The sequence below is a fragment of the Chaetura pelagica genome, unplaced genomic scaffold (genome assembly GCF_000747805.2).
Source record: "Chaetura pelagica isolate M959 unplaced genomic scaffold, ChaPel_1.0 scaffold358, whole genome shotgun sequence".
NCBI classification, from domain to species: domain Eukaryota; kingdom Metazoa; phylum Chordata; class Aves; order Apodiformes; family Apodidae; genus Chaetura; species Chaetura pelagica.
The window spans coordinates 475,843-493,729 of NW_009954233.1; the positions used below are offsets into that span (position 1 = coordinate 475,843).

The 17,887-nt window shown below is 42.4% G+C and overlaps 1 protein-coding gene across 2 annotated transcripts; it reads right to left on the minus strand.

Moving 5' to 3' along the window:
* Positions 1-3,322: 3,322 nt before the first annotated feature.
* Positions 3,323-17,599, minus strand: G3BP2 (GTPase activating protein (SH3 domain) binding protein 2). Of its 2 annotated transcripts, XM_010003623.1 has the most exons (11): positions 17,486-17,599; positions 16,799-16,880; positions 15,848-16,021; positions 15,005-15,095; positions 13,976-14,078; positions 12,324-12,504; positions 11,275-11,373; positions 6,941-7,043; positions 5,007-5,135; positions 4,704-4,822; positions 3,323-3,959 (listed from the first exon to the last, which is right to left on the minus strand). In XM_010003623.1, the coding sequence occupies exons 1-11, from the start codon at positions 17,578-17,580 to the stop codon at positions 3,687-3,689; spliced, it is 1,449 nt and encodes a 482-aa protein (XP_010001925.1). In that variant the 5' UTR covers positions 17,581-17,599; the 3' UTR covers positions 3,323-3,686. The 2 variants fall into 2 exon arrangements, with proteins under 2 accessions (XP_010001925.1, XP_010001926.1); XM_010003624.1 differs by lacking the exon at positions 11,275-11,373.
* Between the last annotated feature and the right edge of the window lie 288 nt (positions 17,600-17,887).

Genomic DNA, 17,887 nt, shown 5'->3' on the forward strand with positions numbered 1-17,887 from the left:
CCAGCAGATCTTGTGGCTGTTTAGGTAGCTCCTCAGAGGAGTTTCTGGCGACTTGGGCTTAGGGATCTGGTACAGGATCTGATTTTTTCATTCCAGTATTTCAACCCATGCAACTGTACAACTTTTCAGACACTTCCCAGCTGCCATTTGCTAGAAAATACTACAGCCATGACAGCACTGGACAGAGGGCTTCAGGACACAGCAAAGCAGCTACACGGAACTTCGCCTGGAGAGGAACAGCTCCGTGCAGATTCCATGATTCAGACACAATTTATCTACAAGCAGTGTAAGAATAGCCCTTTTACCAGTCTTTCTGGGTACATGCTGGCACTGACAATGCCACAAAAAACAAGGGAAAAAGCAGGGACTATCTTGCAGTACAACTATCAGTTCCACAGTATCAGGAACAAGCAACACTAAAGTTGACAGCAAGCAGCTCCAGATTTGTTTTTTTAGGACAACTCAGCTCACGTTGCTCCCAGCACCATCACTGTTTTAGCTGTAGTCCCAACGCCAGCTGCCACAGCCCCCCCCAGCCCAGCGTGGAGCAGAGGAATCCCACCTGGGATACAACCCAGAGGAGCTGTCCTCCTTGGGCTACACACAGCCTGAGGTGAGAAGCCACCAGAAGGAGGGGACCCACCTGTCCCAAGGACAATGCCTTGTTGGCCACCAGAAACACGAACACATCACGTCCCATTTCCTCGCCTGCCAGCTCTGGAGCCAGGCCAGGACCTCTCACAGCAGCACTGTCAGGGTTTCCAACCCATGTTGCAGGAAAGGAGCTGATACAGCCACAGCAAACCAGAGCTTACTGACTCAGGGCCCCCACTGCAACCGAGGGACGTGACACACAGTGTTCCAGCTTCCCACCACCAAGTGGACAAGCCAGGAACAGTGGGATTCAAAGACCATTTTCTGTACAGCAAGGGATGACACAGTGCTCTCCAGCAACCTGCCTTCAAGACAATTAGGGACATGATAAATGCTGCAGACATCAGTAGTTTATTGGTATGTTTAGTCAAAACACATTCAGAATGGAAACTTAAAAGTAAAAATACTTTCCACCTGCAACAATTAAACTAGAATCTACTAGCATATAATGCTTGACACGTTACAGCAATAAAGGTGGCAATCCACTGTCTTGTATACCTAAAGCCAAGATGGGCAGCTGAGTTTGTTGAAATTGAACCGTAATGACAAAATATTCCCACCATCCACAAATCAGCAACTAACAGTGATGGTCAGTGAATCCCTTCCTTTGCTCTAAGAGGTACATCTACTATCGAGAGGGTCGAGAACACGTAAGAGTCCACAGTACAGCAGGTGAGCTATCACCATGTAAACTTCTCTGGACGATGTTCCAATGGTTGCTCATGTCACTTGAACAAGAAGCAAGCCAGAACGCAGAACGGCTCAGTAACTCTTGCTGATACTCTGCTTCTTGTTGTGGAGATTATTCCCAGAGCCATTTGCCATACAAATGAATTAAGTGGCAGCAAAACACCACAGCACAACAAAAAGAAAATAACAGAAAGGCTACACAGAACACACTGGAGGCAAACTGCTAAGTGATGACAGCAATTTGTCTGAAGGCTTCAAACCTACGTAGCGGTGTTGTGTGGCAAGCAGTTCAAGTACTACAGATTTCCAGGTAACAGCTGAAAACGCAAGAGCTTCGACAAAAAAACCTGAAATATAACCATGGAAACTTGTAGAAATGTGCCCTGGAAAAAAAAAAAAGGTGTATGACAATAGTGCAAGACTTACCATCCAACACAGAAGACCTCGAGTCTGGGAGAAAACAAACAGGTGCCACTTCACTGTGCCTAAGGTATGGGAAACACGTGCACCACTTTTACTCAGTTCCAGCAAACGACTGCACAATCCACAAACAGGTGGCTGTGGTGCCCTATCTGCTTCTGCTTGGAACTGCCATTGTTGGATTTCAGGTCTTCCATGCTGACAAGCAGCTTGGGGTGGTCACGCTCTGGCACAGGCGCACCCACAAACACCCCCCGCTTTGGCCCCTGGCACCTCCAAGCCAGGCACCTGCTGCACACGGAGCTGTTCTGTCTGCTGCAGCTGCAGTTAATGGGAATGCACTCCGGAACGTTACCCGGAAACAGACTTGTCCACTGGGAAAACCCACTGGTCACACTGAAGAAGAGGATGTCTCCTTTCTATCCTTCAGTCCGGAGCCACACAAGTGTCATCTTCAACTGAGAGTTATGTGCAAAATGAGTAAGAGTTTTTTGAAAAGCACAACTGGAAAATGCAAATACTTAAGAGCTGCTGTTTTGTTCTCTGAAAATTGCAGTATCCTCATTTGATAAGCTCACCCTCACAAAGAATGCTCAGCCCTACTGACTACGAGCTGGCCAAAAGTGTTCACCATTCTTGACTGACTTCTGAAATTCACGCACAAGAGAGATTTCAGCTCAAGTTTTCTTTTACTTTGACATCAATTATAAAGAGAAGAGACAACCTGGAGACTACTTGGATGCCTTCATCCTCCCTTCCCCCCCTCTGCAAAAAAAACCAGGCAAACTTGGTAATTGAAGAGCAAGGTGGATGATCATTTCAGCAATGTTTACTGATTGAAAAGATACTGCAATTTTTTTTTTTTAATACAATTCTTCACTTATTTCCTTTAAATGCTTTGCAGCCAATCGGCTTTGCAGCACAGTAATTCATACACTATACTGTACAAAATCACCAGCAAGACTGGAATGATGTATTCATAGAAGGCACCATCATGCTTATTACATTACCAGAGAACTCAAAATACAATTAAGACAAATTTCACTGTACAATGCTGACCGAAGGGGGAGGGAGAAGGAGGAGTGTGTTGAGCAGCCATCCCTGTACTGGAGAGGGGCAGATAGAAAAAAATCTGACGTGAGCTATCAAACCTGTGGTGTGGTCAGGGCTACGACTTTGGAGCTCTGGGTTTAGTTTACAGCTAAATGGATTCCTTCTGGAATAAACGTGTAGTCTTATTAAGGTTTGTGTGTGCACATATGTTGGTCACAGCAAGCAGATCAGATGCCCGCATCGTTTCACAAGCTATTCTGTCTGAGAAAGAGGATGAAGGGTTTTTTTCCTCCGATGCCTCCTGCAGATGTCAATATAAATGAGTTCAGAGTACCCATTAGTGCATCTTGATGAGTGCGTAAACACGAGTTTGTTTGGAGCCAAGTGTTCTGAGAAAAAAAAAAAAAAAAAGGCAAGCTTCTCCAATTGCACAAATTGCACTACTTGTGTTTCCAACAGTAATAGGCAGAAACTGTAACACTTAAACAAAATGTGCAGCAGAGGGTTTTTGACTGAAAGGACCTGGATTCTATTGGGCGTGTCCTTTAGTCCATGTTTGTTGCAGATAGTTTAACCAGTGGTGTTTGGTTTTTTTTTTCCTCTCTCTTTTTTTTTTTTTTTCAGTCCTCAATTCTCCAAGTCTACATTTATAAATTAACAGTGTAACTCCTGTCGTGAAACTGGGGAAAGAACGTCCACCTCAATTTAAACTGGAAACCAAAGGATGCTTTCACATCAAAGAAATGATCAGAAGGGCTGTGTCACATTCCAAAGCCAAAAAAAAAAAATAATAATAAAAAATGAACAAGAATGCAAACACGATGGATAATGTACCACTGCCAAGACTCGTCTGCCCACAGTGGAGATGCTCAGCGACGCTGTCCAGTGAAACGACCTTCCATCTGCCCGGTTCCTCGTCCAGAGCCAAGTTTCTGTGCCATGCCACCTCTGGGAGGGGGTCCTCTTCCATCACGGTCTCGCATCATGCCACCACCCACTATTCCACGGGGACCCCCGGGGCCTCTATCATTGCGGCGAATATCCCTACGGTCGTCGCCTCCGCCGCGGGTCTCCCTCTCACGAGCGGCTCTTGTTTTTTTCTCTTCTACGTTCAAGCGCACCTCACCCCGGAACATAATGGGCTTACAGGGAAGAGTGGTCAAGCACAAGTTAGTCACCGTTTCACCACGTCCGCTGCTACAAGGCACACACAACACTGAGCTCTCCACGTGCCTCAGCCCGCCCTCGCTGACAGGCAACAGGCAAAAATTAACAGGTTCCCCGCAGCACACGACCTTAGCCCCGTAGGCCTTTGAGTAAATGGAACAGCATTTTTCAATTCATTTGGCATGCAAGGAATTAAAATGTCTTTCTCAAGTGCAGGCAGGGTTGTCTTTAGCCTCTTCGCTGCTGTCTTTAGCCTTTTTACCTCAGGGCTAAAGATCCTCAAGAACTGCTCTACCAGGTCTACTAGAAATTAAAACTGCTGCTTTCTGCTCTCCAGTTCCCCAAGTCACAACAGCAAATAACCTCGCTCCTTTTCCTCAGCCCCAGGACACAGAATCCAGAGATCCCTTCAACAGCTTACATACTCAACTTTCATCTTAAAAGGATCTCTAAGCCTAAGTGTTGAGCTCCACATGGTGTCTATGTACAGAGGTAAAAAACCTGAATCTGGTCTGACATGGTTTGAGGAACACTGGCACAGCTGTCACAAGCTACAGAACACTCCTGACAGAATGCGTGTGCCAAACTATGCTTGCCTTACAACTGTTGTCCATGAATGAATGCCAGAAATAACAGCAACACAACCTGGGGTGGCCTGCATTACTTGGGGTTTACGGAATCAATCCCTCCTTTGAAGACTATTCAATGGTAATACTTACTTTTGCAACTAAAATTCGCTGGACTGGCTCAGAATCATCAAATACCACGAAACCAAAATTAGGCAGTTTTCCTCCCACTCCTTTAGTATTTATGCGAAGTTCTACCACGTTTCCAAAGCCTAAGAAAACACAAGGGAAAAGCCACGTTACCCAAACCTGCAGTGCCTGCTCTACCACCCCTCCACTTGTTCCAGGTAACACCAGTAGTGTCATATCATGTAGAAGTTCCCTTGTGTGGGAATGTTTTGTGACTTCTCAACACAGTTTTTCTTCTCAGTCTCCACAGCTGACATGGCTACTTACTCATGAAGAACTCCTTCAGTTCACTCTCATCGATGTCATGGGGCAAGTTCCCAACAAAGAGCTGGTGGCTGTCCGGGTAGCGAATTATTCGACGATTATCCGACTCATTCTGTTCCATGTCCCCTCTCCCTGTTGTTGACAAGAAGAAGGTAGAGCCATTGCCCTTAGCAGACTGCACACAGATTCAGGTTAACACATCTATGGAGAGGACCAAGCACCTTCACTCAAAACTTTGTGCCTTCAGCTCGAGTGGGTGACACAGGGGGGAGGACACGATCTTCCTCTTTACATTGTCCTGACATTTTTGTGGTAATGCCACAAAACGTTTGTTTCCTTTTTGTCTGGTTTCCCTGGTTGGGTTAAATAAACCCATGCTAACTAAAATACCTGGCCTACAGGGCAAGTTTAAGAGGTTGTTACATTTTGAATCACAACACTGAAGAGGAGCTCACTACCTCTTAAAATGTACTTCTTGAAAGATTTGGATTTAAGTCATCTCTTCCTCAATTCCTTAATGCAACAGCAATATACTTTGGCACTCATATTAACAACACTGTCTCCAGTCACCTCTTCTGGCTTTCATCTTCCACCCTTTGGTACCAAATACAAGTGAGAATTCCTCCTGTTCTCCCCAGCTCAACCAAAGCATTAGTATGCTTAGCAGCACGCAAGATAAAATCTTTCTGGGTATCTCCCTCCTAACTCATGACCTGCTCTGCAGTGTGACAGCAGCACACTGTTAGCCCTTGGACACCCGGAGTACATCACAGTGTAGTTATGAACCCCCTTCTACCCTCTACTTCCCCTAGAAGCCCATTTACACCAAGCTTGCCAGCTCATTCACAAGGTTTCATGAAGCAGATAAACAGCTTGCTGACTTCCTCTGAAAACAAGACATTAAGGCTGAAGCCTTAGGTCAACTGGGATCTCAGCTTTTTCTCCCCTGCTTCTCTGTAAGATCAGAAATAAAAGACTCAGGTCTTGTCACATGTTTTCTGTATGACTTGTATTACGTTCAAGAGTAGCAGAAACTTAAACTTGCTGCTTGATTTAGGGACAAGTTGCAGCTTTTCCTCCCTGCAGCAGGTGACATGTTAAAAAGCCAAGAAACGTTAGCCCTGTAACATGCCACTGTTCCTTCTTGGTTCCTCAAATCCCATTTCAGTGCTGTCCCCACAGGAAGATATGCTTCCATTATCAAAGTCAAAAGCACTTTTAAGCCCAATTGGTGTCACACTTTGGTAGGCACTGACTTAAAGCCTTCACTATTTTAGCTGGAGCTGGTGGAGATGCTCAAGAGTCCCCGAGATGAACTGCTTCTTCAGGCAGTGCTCTGCCAGCTGCTGCCAGCTTCCACTATTCCAAGTAGTCCCCCCCTCCCCTTAGAACTTGTAACTTGCTGTCACCCTTAGAGCAAAGAAACAGCACAGAGCTGCTGGCTGCTCGTAAGCGTGAGGGAGCCAAACTGAGAATAGCATTTTACACAATTACACAAGGTGGAAAAAAAAGCATGTAAGATTATCAACTGACTTGGGAAGACACAGTAGGAAGATTTTTTTCCAAAACAAAGAGCAAAAGCAAACATTTAAGAGCTCTCACTTCCAAGGTTAGAGGACATGGAGAACATGATTCAGATTTCCATGTCAGCATTTCAGATCTGCATCAAGCCACATGAAGTGCTCAAGCACGTAAGAAAAAGGCCTGACTATTAAAAAACATTTCAACAAAACAGAAACTTGGAAATGTTGCCCAACGAATCTTTGCAACAACTCATCACCTGCTTGCACTCCAAATCATATTCCTCCATTTCTAGCTGAAGGCAGTAGGAAGAGACAGCTCATCATCAGCCAAAGACAATCGAGGTACAGACAAGGCCCATCAAGGAGTCTCTCGTTAACTAGTCCTAAGCAGACACAACAGCTGATCCACGTTACCTGGTCGAGGTCCTCGGGGTGGAAAACCTGGTCTTTCCCTGGGACGTTGTTCACGCACACGAGGAGGTTGAGACTGAGCTTCAGGTTTAGTTTCAACTCTTGGCTAAAACAGGAGGAGAACGTGCATTATTAAACATTGGCCCAGTAAAAAAAAAAACAAACAAAAAAACCCAAAACTCACCAAACCAAAAAAAATCCCACAACACAGGACACAGATAAGTGGCATGCACAAAACGAACTCCAGAAAATACACATCTGTGTCAATGTGTTTGGGAATACATTTTTTTTTCACCTCTATAAATTCCTCTGTACCAATCCAGGACTGCAGTGTTCAGTTATCTCTGGCAACAGGGGCAAAGCAAACCTCTCAATCAGAGAGAATTAATGGGTAAGGTGAATTTTCCATGTTTGACCAGGCATTGAGACCCCAGTACTCCTTTATTCAAGAATCCCTCAGTCTAACTGAAACCCTCCCACGGATCAAATAAAGCTTCCTCATGTGAAGCTCAGACTTGACACATTAGGAGGCAGTCTGAAATGAACAAGAAGAGATGGGCTAAGCACTTTTTCTGTCTGAATCCCTGAAGGATTCTTCAGAACAACTTCAGTTCAACAATAAGTGCAGAACAACTATAAGGAAATTAGAAAGAGGAGAACAAAGAAAAAACCCTCAGAAGTGTAGTAAGTAATTCTGATACAATAAAGCCACCTGAAACAGCAATTTCTACTGACTACATGCTGAGGATATTTTTTAACTTCCCTGATGTCAAGACCATGATGCTAAAAGTACACCCTTCATATTCTCAGGAAGTACAACACCTATCCTTTAAAGATAATTTGAGAAGAAGAGAACAGAACAAAAAAAAGTATTTCTACATAGCCTGCTGGTTACTGAAGCAATTCCCAACATTTTTTCAATTTTCTGTACCACAGTCCAGCTGCTGCTACTGTGCTGGGTTCTTATCTTAGAAAAACAAAATGATCCTTAGGAACATAAAGAAGAGCACTAGCCTCTAAGGAAGATTAAATGCAAGGACACAGCTACAGGCCCAGACTGCTGCAGAGAAAGTTTGTGTTAAACATGTCACTTATTTCCTTCAAGGACTCAAGACAACTGATAGTTCCAGCCAGAGAGTACCTCACAGGGGTGAAAAGACTGTGTTTTACACTAAATGTGCAGCTGTTACACACCAAAAAAACCCTTCAGCCCTCCTATCACTTGTGCTCTACTCAGCTAGGCATTATTAGCTTGTCCTTACAACACTTCTGGGACCATTTTTTCAATTCCAAGAATAAGCTAAAATTAGCCTTCCTCTTAAATCTCATTTTATTACACCTCCTAATGGGCTACCCTGCCATCTTCTACTGATGTCTCTACTGCATAATACATTATACCTCAAAAGCAAAACAATACAGTCAGACCTGCATTTCTTAGATACTTACTGACGAAACACTTGTTAAGTCACTGATGTCCTTCCATTAAATCCCAAAAAAGTTAACTTTTATCTGCTTGCTTTGTATTTCACTGGATTTCTCACTTATCATGCAAGTACTGTCTACCCAAACAACAGTCAGCTAGTCTCATTAGTTACTTTCTAATCAGTCCTATCCCTTTTTGCAGAGGAAGACTGCCTCAGTGCTTTCTGGCACTGGCAGAAGAAGAAAACACTTCACAGAATCACAGAATCTTAGGATTTGGAAGGGACCTCGAAAGATCATGTAGTCCAACCCCTCTGCCAGAGCAGGGTCACCCAGAGCACATCCCACAGGAACGTGTCCAGGTGGGTTTGAATGTCTCCAGAGAAGGAGACTCCACAGCCTCTCTGGGCAGCCTGTCCCAGGGCTCTGTCACCCTCACAGAAAAGAAGGTTTTTTTGATACTTACATGGAACCTCCCATGTTCCAGTTTGCACCCATTGCCCCTTGTCCTGTCACTGGACAAGACTGAACAAAGCCTGGCTCTGTCCTCCTGACACTGCCCTTAACATATTTGCAACCATGGATGAGGTCGCCCCTCAGTCTCTTCTTCTCCAAGTTCAAGAGCCTCAGCTCCCTCCATCATCTCTGTGGCTCTGTGCTAGACTCTTTCCAGCAGTTCCCTGTCCTTCTGGAACTTAGGGGCCCAGAACTGGACACAATATTCCAGATGCAGCCTCACCAAGGCAGAAATGAAGTTGTGCAAAACTGTGCTGCCCCAGAACACTGCACGTGTTCCATGATCATGGAAAAGTCTATCCAGAGTCTGAACAGATTTAAGGTGGTGAGAGATTGCAGTGTCTAGAAACAGACCTTTTCCTGAACTCACCACTCTTCGAGGCAGAAGAGTCAGGGAGCACTCTACCTGCCTCCACCTCTCTGGCACAACTGGTGTATTCATGCAAAAGGGAGGTCAGAACAGCTGGGAATCCTACCAAGAGAAGGCCCGATTTATCGGTGTAGACAGGCTGATTTCTGGTCACAAGAAGAGCAACAAATGCTGACCTGTTTTAACTCCAGAGCTGTAGATAAACAGGAACTGAGCTGGTTTATATCCAGAACAGTAAGTGTGCCACTTACAGAGGGGTCCTGAGTTAATACTACAGAGGCTGTAATCTTAACTTGATAGAAGTTGGGGGGAAAACTGGACTGACGCAGAGAAAGGAAGGACAGCTAACTGCTGCTTTGTAACATCACTGACACTGGCTAGAACAGCATCCCTAAGGAGCCACCCACCCACTAGTGCAATCTACTGTCCTTGTTTACAAGCAGAGCATCTGGATTTAATGGATTCAAGGAAACAGGAAAAAGCTGCTACTGATCTGTAGAAATTGTTCAGGTGCCTTTTCTACCAGCTTTCTGTATACCATGTCTGAAAAGTGTGCAAGAAAAGGAGCTGAGAACTGACTAATTTTGTCTCCAGAAGAGCAGAGAGTTGAAATTCTTGCCACCTCACTATTGCTCAGAAACTTTCACACAGAATTACTTAAACATGAATTCATAGCAAAAGTAATCTGAAAGGCAGAAAGCATGACAAGCTGCAGAGGCAGCACAAGAGTTTAAGGGGACAGCTATAAGCTATACTCTGCTCTCTTGTATGAATGGTTTTAAATTATTTTTGCAGTCATATTACAAAAATCTGCCCCTGTACTGTGAATAAATCAAAGCTGAATCTGGTTTTGCGTAAGGAAAATCTATTCTGCACTACAAAATACCACAGCTCAAATACCACTGAAATGCTCAAAGCCATGTTGAAGCTGATGAAGACAGTGTTCCCAGCCCATTACAGAGCCAGTATCTGATTTCCATGTCAGCCCTGTCAGACCAGAAGCACCATCACACAAGGTGGTGGTTTTCTGTTGTTGTTATTCTGTTTGTTTCTTTTTCTGTTTTCTTTTTAATATGCATTTGGCTGAAGGGCAATCCTAGCCAGGTTCCTCTCTGCCAGTGAAAAATGGGAGACGAAATCAGTGCAATGAAAACAGCTGCTGCAAGAACCCACAGCTGCTCTGCTGAGAACTGTGGGGTTTTTTTTAAAGGTTGGACGTGAGCTACCACAACATGCGGTGCTTTGGCACACAACATCAGTACAAGAAGTTAAAGAACACATTTTCTGTTTTGAGGATTTTTATATGCATGGAGGCAGATGAATTGAGAGTCTCAGACCATCTCACACCAGCTTGGCACATGCAGGACATGAACTATCACCCGGTCAAACGTTCCTCCCTCTTTCCCCTCCTCACCCAAGTCAACCCAGGAATGGGAAGATAGCATTGTCCTGGCAAGGAAATGTGAATCCTTCCATTCCTCACACAGTCATAAGTTGGTACAGGGTTCTGTGACAAGTTAGTAAAAAGTGGCTCATGAAATCCAGCATATTTCTGTAGATGTGAGCCTTCCAAGGCAAACTTGCACCTTCTCAGAAATGGTGCTACCCTTTCTACTGCTGGGGCACTTCTGCCAATGACATACCCCTTTCAAACACACTTCAGAAAACTACTCTTTTGCAGGGAGTTGGTGTTTTGTTTCATTTCATTTTCTCTTGGAAACCAAACCATATCCCATTAAGATAGGTAAAAAAATTTCAGTAGTGATTTCCTATTTGCACATGAAGAGATTTTAACACCACCATCACCCAAGTTACACCTGTTACATGTACGTGCTTTCGCTTGTGACAAGAAGGTGAGTGCATTAACATTTAAGACACAATTCTTCGCTTGTGACAAGGTGAGTGCATTAACATTTAAGACACAATTAATTTGAGCAACTGAAGTCAAACAAATGGATCTGTTAATTTAAAAAACTGAAGCAGTTTGCAGAAGTAATGAGACAATCCAAGGTGTTCACAGATGGGTTACCTGTGAGACTGGTGCTTTAACATGGGGTGGAATTCCAGAGGAAGAAACAGTACCACTAGGAGGCAGGTTTTTACTGGTCACTGAAGCCCAAGAGAAAGCCTGCAGGAAATGCAACAAACCTAGGCTACTAATCATGGCAAACCACTGACATTCCTACCGGGAAACTCATCTGCTGAAAACACACTGTTGGTTCATATCTGACTATTAAATAACCATTGTGCAAGCATTACAATGAAGATACAGAAGGATTTGCAGTTCTAGCTGTCTGTGGACTCCAGTGGCATGGAGCAAGTGTGTGAGCCCTGTTCCCTCAGCATCCCCAGATCACAGCTTGCCAGGATGTAACAAACCTAGGACTGAAAACCCTGTGGTGTTACGTGTCTTCTGCACCAAGAAAGAATGTGGATGCCAGAAATTAGAAGTAAAAACGAAAAAGAGAAATAGGATTGAAAAAAATAATAATATGGGAGACATGCTGGAGCCAGAAAACGGACTCTCTCCAGCTTTCACCAGTTCCTCCCATCTCTTTCCAAGTACCTAAGTGTAACCATAGCAGATGACACATGGTGTGCAGTGAGGCTTTTAAGAGGAGGCATCCTGCCTCTAGGGGAGACAGTCAGTGCCCCCATACTGGTTCTAAACCTATACTGCCTGCAGTTTTGCAAGTGTCAATGCATTATGGGGTTTTCCAAGGAAGAGCAGTGGTTCCCATTGTATGACATTTTTGTTGGTGGTAGATTGAGATGTTTTCTTAACATATGTTAACTCCACATTTAAAAAGGTTTACACATGCATAAAACCACACATACACTTGACAAGCAGAGCATTAAATTTACGATAGGTGACTTGGGCAGCATTAAAAAAATAACATTCTTTCCTTTTTTAACAAAAGTTCAAATTTTTACAAGTTCAAGGTTCAAGTCTGGCTGTTCATACAGCATGAGACTGAAGAGGTGTAACAGTCTGGCCACTCAAATAAGCTAGCTTCAAATCCACATCTTTTGGTTAACCATCTGCACCTAGAAGCACAGATATGACTTTTAACTCACCTTTGGTGGTTCTTGTGGTAGTGAAACAGGCTCTACAGGAGGTGGAGATGGAGACTTCTCTTCTAGCTCCTCAAGGGTCTTTTCCTCTACTTCAGCTTTCAGCTCCTCAGTTTTTGTTTCAGATTCCAATTCTGGCTCAGGTTCATGAGATGATTCTTCTAGTGCCTCCTCTATCCCATTGCTACAATAATCAAATGCATTTCATGCAGCTTATCAATTGCTTTGTATTTTATGACTTTTTATAAGCTTTGCTATGGTAACAGCTGGTGTTCATGACAAAGGTCATTCTGTTTTCATTTGCTGCCATACAGCACCTAGAGGTACAATACTGTGAGAAATCAATCTATGCCCCTTAGTTGCATACAAATCCAAATTTTACTTCTCCTGAAGCAAAGACATGCTTACAATTCTCTGCAGACAGTCTGAAAATCACTCAGACATATAAAACTTTTAAGGAATGGGTATTAAACCCAAGAAGTGCTGCTCCTAAGAGAACAGAAGCATAGTGAGAGACCCATGGAAGATTAAGCTATACATAGGAACAAAGCCAGTTTTGGAATGAAACCTGAAGCTTGTTTATAAAAACACCATAAAAGTTCCTTACCAAAGAAGTTGTGAGTCTTGTTCACTGAAAAACTCATGCAACTTCTCTACTCTGTTCAGAAGTTCTTCACTTCTCTCTTCAGCCTCCCAAAAAGCTTACAAATTCCAAAAACTTCTGTCTGTATAGCTCCTGCTACAGCCTATCCCAAAGTGACTGTCTGATGAATGTTGCCTTTGCAACTTCCAGTTGGCACAGTAGCCCAAAAACATCACCTGACTATGATTTTAGGCATCAAAAGCTTCCTGCATTATCTTGAGTAAGTCACTGCCAGAATTCCAGCAGACTCCCCTCTTCCCTAGGATCTCTCCTGAAAAGCACTATGTGACCAGCACTTGGCATGATCACTGATGCACTCAACACACATCCTCTTATGATGTTGTACATTAAATTTTTTTAACAAGGAAATCAGGAAGTGGATCCTGGCCCTCTTCAAAGGCATTCCTTTGGTACAAAAAAAAAAAAAAGCACAATGCTTTGGTGTTATTTGTTTCTTTGTGGGGTTTTGGTTTGTTTGGTTTTTTTAATAAAACATATTTACTTATAAATCACAAATAAACTTTTTTTCTCTAACTTTGTTTGAGCTTAAGACATTCAGGACAGAGACCTCTTCTTCCAATACAGCTGTACAGGAACTTCTCAAAAACTAGACCTTCCTCTCAGGTTCAGCTACCCAAATTAGAGTCACATACCAGGCCCTTGTTAGCAGATCTGGTCATATAAATTACACCTTTTCACCTCAGTTACAGGTTTATAAAATATAAGACAAAGACTTCACTAAGTGTGCACATAAACATGGCTGCTACCTTTTATATAAAACATATAAAAAAATAACTAACAAATGTAAGATCATTTTTTCTCTCCATTGAAGCAGCAATGTTTCAAAATAACATCACGTTACCTAACACAGATGTCTATCAAGTGTAGTTTTCCTAAGGTAAAGGTAGTTTTACCTGCTAAATCACATCCAGTATCTAAATCCAAAATATTTGTATTATTTTTATTAAAAAACCCCACATAAATTTCATATTTAAAAATGGAGACTTCTTACGTTACAGGGTGGTTTTCATAGTAAGTACTGCTTGCATTCTCTTGCACAGGTTCAGGTGATGGTTGTCTTTCCTCCTGCTCCTCTTCCACCTCTTCTTCAGACTCTGACATAAAAATCAAAACTTCCATAAACATCCCAGCAAGTGTGCACAAGCCACACTTCACATAAAAGCATATTAAACTAGTAGTAATCAAAATAAAACTTCATCAACAGCATAAGGCACAATTAGCTGCAAGAAAAGACAGAAGACCCTACTGCTCATTCAAGAGGCTTTATTTCTTACTATTTTCACAAAAAGGAGAAACCAGAGACATGTTGCTGCTAGGAAGTTCTGCCAGGATGGCTCAATGGTCTTTTGAAGCAGCAGATGCTTTTCATATGTTGGCAGTAAAAGAGAAAGACTGCAGCATTAGCTCATAAATCTCAGTACCTAAAACTAAGAAGATTAACCTCAAATACAAGGACAATGGCCTAAGATGCTTGACTCCACAGAACTGAGATGAAAAAATTCCAGAAATTACCCAGGGAACACATGTAGTTATTCTGGCTGTACTCTGATTTGGTCTGCCTCAGTGAAGAGGGGAAAAAACACCTCAGGTCAAGTTCAGCCCCTGAATAGAAACAAATCACTGAATGTGATGATGATGTGAAGGTGAACTACATGTCATTTTTTAAAAGCCAGTTAGATTTTTTCTTTGGAAGACTTTAGCTAAGAATCTGACTGATGAGAGAAATCAAGTCTGCCTGATGAAACAGCAGCAGAGGTACTATTGCTCATTATTTCCATTCTCTCCCAAGCCCTTCAAGGAATAAGGCACTAGTATATGGTCTTCATTTGACAGAATGTTTTGGGCCAGCAGACAGTTCCAACATAACCTACACTCCCTGCCTCAGCTCCCTCCCAAATGACTATTTCCCACAAGAATGTAAAAGAATGTAATACAGTTTGTGTCTTTTCATCTCCTCTAGACACTTCTGAAAGCTCTGCTAGAGGAACAAGAAAAACAAAAACCATACAGCAGTTCTCACCTTCATCAAGTTCTCCTTCTGAATCTCCAAATACTTCATCCTCATATCTGAAGATATCATTATGGACATAAAACTTGTTTGGAACTGAACCCTGTAAAAAAGCAACATGCATTTTTTTTCATGTATGATATATCAGCAGGCAACAAGAAGGATGGATTAGAGATACAAGTTTCTGGATACACTCCAATGTTTTAGAATGGGATTATTTCATTGAGGCCATTTTCCACGTGATAACTCTTCTCTAAATCAACAATTGAACAGCAACTGTAGCCCAAGTGAAAAAGGAAGTTTCAAGCAGAATAAAAAACGAATTTTGCTAAATCACAGCAATCACAGGTTCTCATGGAATATATACTCCTTCAGTTTCATCAAGGAATTACAGTTTCTAATGAAGTGGAGAGAAACAAGCAGAAAGAACACAAGACACCCTTTACCCCTACACAGCTCTGCACTAAGAGCTAATTTTGAACAGTAACTTGTGCAGCATCAACTCATACTCACATTTACCAGCACACTTGAAGAGAGTACAGAACTACACTAGAGACTTGATCTGCAGAGCTCAACACTATTTATTTATTTTTGCCAGTGGCATCTCCTAAACACAAGCTCAAATTTGCTTTGTATTACTCCTTCAATACTTCAAGTCTAAGAACATGAAGCAGCTCAGGACAGGTTCAATAAACTCATTTCTCTGCACTCATATACTGTGACATATTCAATGACAACCCCCAGGACAAGCTCTAAAAGCCACCGTATCTTTTGCCCCTGTATGATAAATTGTAGCTACAGGTCAGGTTTCCACCATCATTATTTGAAGTGACACACAGTCTTATATATACTTACCTCTGGAGCAAGCACAAAAGTCTGCATGAACTTTCTCATTGGCTGCCCATTGTTGGACAGCTCTCCCATGACTTGCACAACCACCCCATCACTCAGAGTAGCATGAGCATCCACATGACGAATCTTGGTGTGACATTCACTGAACTGTAGTGACATCACCTTCTTGTGTATCTCCTAGAAAGACAGACACATTTTAGCTACATTTTGTAGCTTTGTACAGTTTTGTACAGAGCTTTACACCTTTTAAATTCCAGAGTCTGAACTAATACAAAAAAGCACCCTCACTGTAGCTCAAAAGGGAAATACAGGAACCAAGAAGTGTCTTGCTCTGTGAACAATCTACCTGAGCTCATCTAACTTTTATTCTCAAGTTTTCCACCAGGATTCAGGTGCTTCTCAGAGCAGTCAAATAGTGTTCAACTTGCTACCCAGTTTTTCCAGCTGTATTACAACATATAACCTATTTTAAGGCTTATCTTTTAAAGGGCCTGTGAAAGGGACAGCATTAACCTTGTGTTTAAACATAAAAAACAAACAACCCTCTATACATCTGCAATGTACCTAAGTGTCACAGGAGTGGGGAGTATACAGAATTCCATGTAACTCCCAAAGATCAAAGTCCCCTTCCCAAGGAACCACTTCCAACTGAAAGAAGATACATTAATTGGGCAAGTCTAATAGGTCCTTTGGATTTTTATTTCCACCCTAAATACATTTTTTGCAGCCCAGATGCAAAGCTGATGTGTCAAACACAACTCCCAGTAAAAGCAGCTACAGTCAAATATTAAAAAAAAAGTCAAGCCAACAAACTCCCATCTGCCTCTGAGCAGGAGGCAGTATCACAATACATTCTTTGCCAGAAAAGTAAAAGTAACTGGTAAAGAAAAAGAGTGATTTCTACAGTAAGTTCTGAATGTTACTGAGGACTAGAGGACTGATTGTGATACGCACAGCTTGACCATACACTGCTTCCTGTGGTTTCCCACTGGCATCCAGTCCTCCATGGACATAAGAAGAATTCCTGCCATAAAACCTGCAAGTGAAGAGATGTACAGGTCATAGCTGTGAAAAAACATCATCAAATGCAACAAGTATTTTAGCCAAAAGCTGTAGAGCTCAATGCATCAGAAAAGTGCTTCTAGAGTACCTAGGACCTCCTATAAAGCAGTGAAGTCACCATCCACAGGCTATATGTCTCTGCAGACAATTTTTCCTCATAACCTTAGATCTCCAACCACAATTGGGATAAAAACTTCTCAGAGGCAATGTAAAATATGGTATTCTGAAATAATTAGCATGCTTGTCTTGGTATAAAATGTAAGTGCTTCCTCTGCCATTTTCTTTTGTGTCTTTTTAGAAAAGCATGTCTGGAATACATCCATCTTACCATTTTACCAGATGAGAAGCATCTCACTTTTCCACAGAGGAATTTCCTTGTTAACACACCATACGCCCATATGATCAGACTTGATTCTGGACCCTAAGGACTCTTCAGTAAGAAGATATCATATTCCAGGAGCCCAAAAGTTAGCCAGGTCCGTTTCCTTCCATACTCAGAATGTAATGTTTATCTGATTTATAATGAACACTACACACTTTGCTCAGAAACATCAGTCACTTTGTGTGTCCAACTATTACCTGTGCAAGAAATCAGGAGCTTTATTTAGCAGAGTGTAGTACTGTCTCACAAACTCCCGCCCTACAAGCAGGGGACTTGGCTTCTCCATCACCATTTCTTTGGTACACAGTGTCAAATGCTGTAATTAAAAAAACTAATGTTAGTTTGAAGGCAGTCCTATATATCACAATTTCCCCATAAAAGGATAACCATAATGATTTTAGAATGGAAACAATTACACTAACAGGAACAAAGCCCGAAATACAAAGTTTTGAACTTGGAAATGAGGAATCAGAACTTATTTTAGGATTGTTCAAAATTTTTATTTCAACCTTCCAAGTCTCTGAAATGCAGTATTAGTTGTGTTTCATGGGAAGCCCCAGGGGAAATAATTTTGATAAGCAGACCAACCCCAAATATTA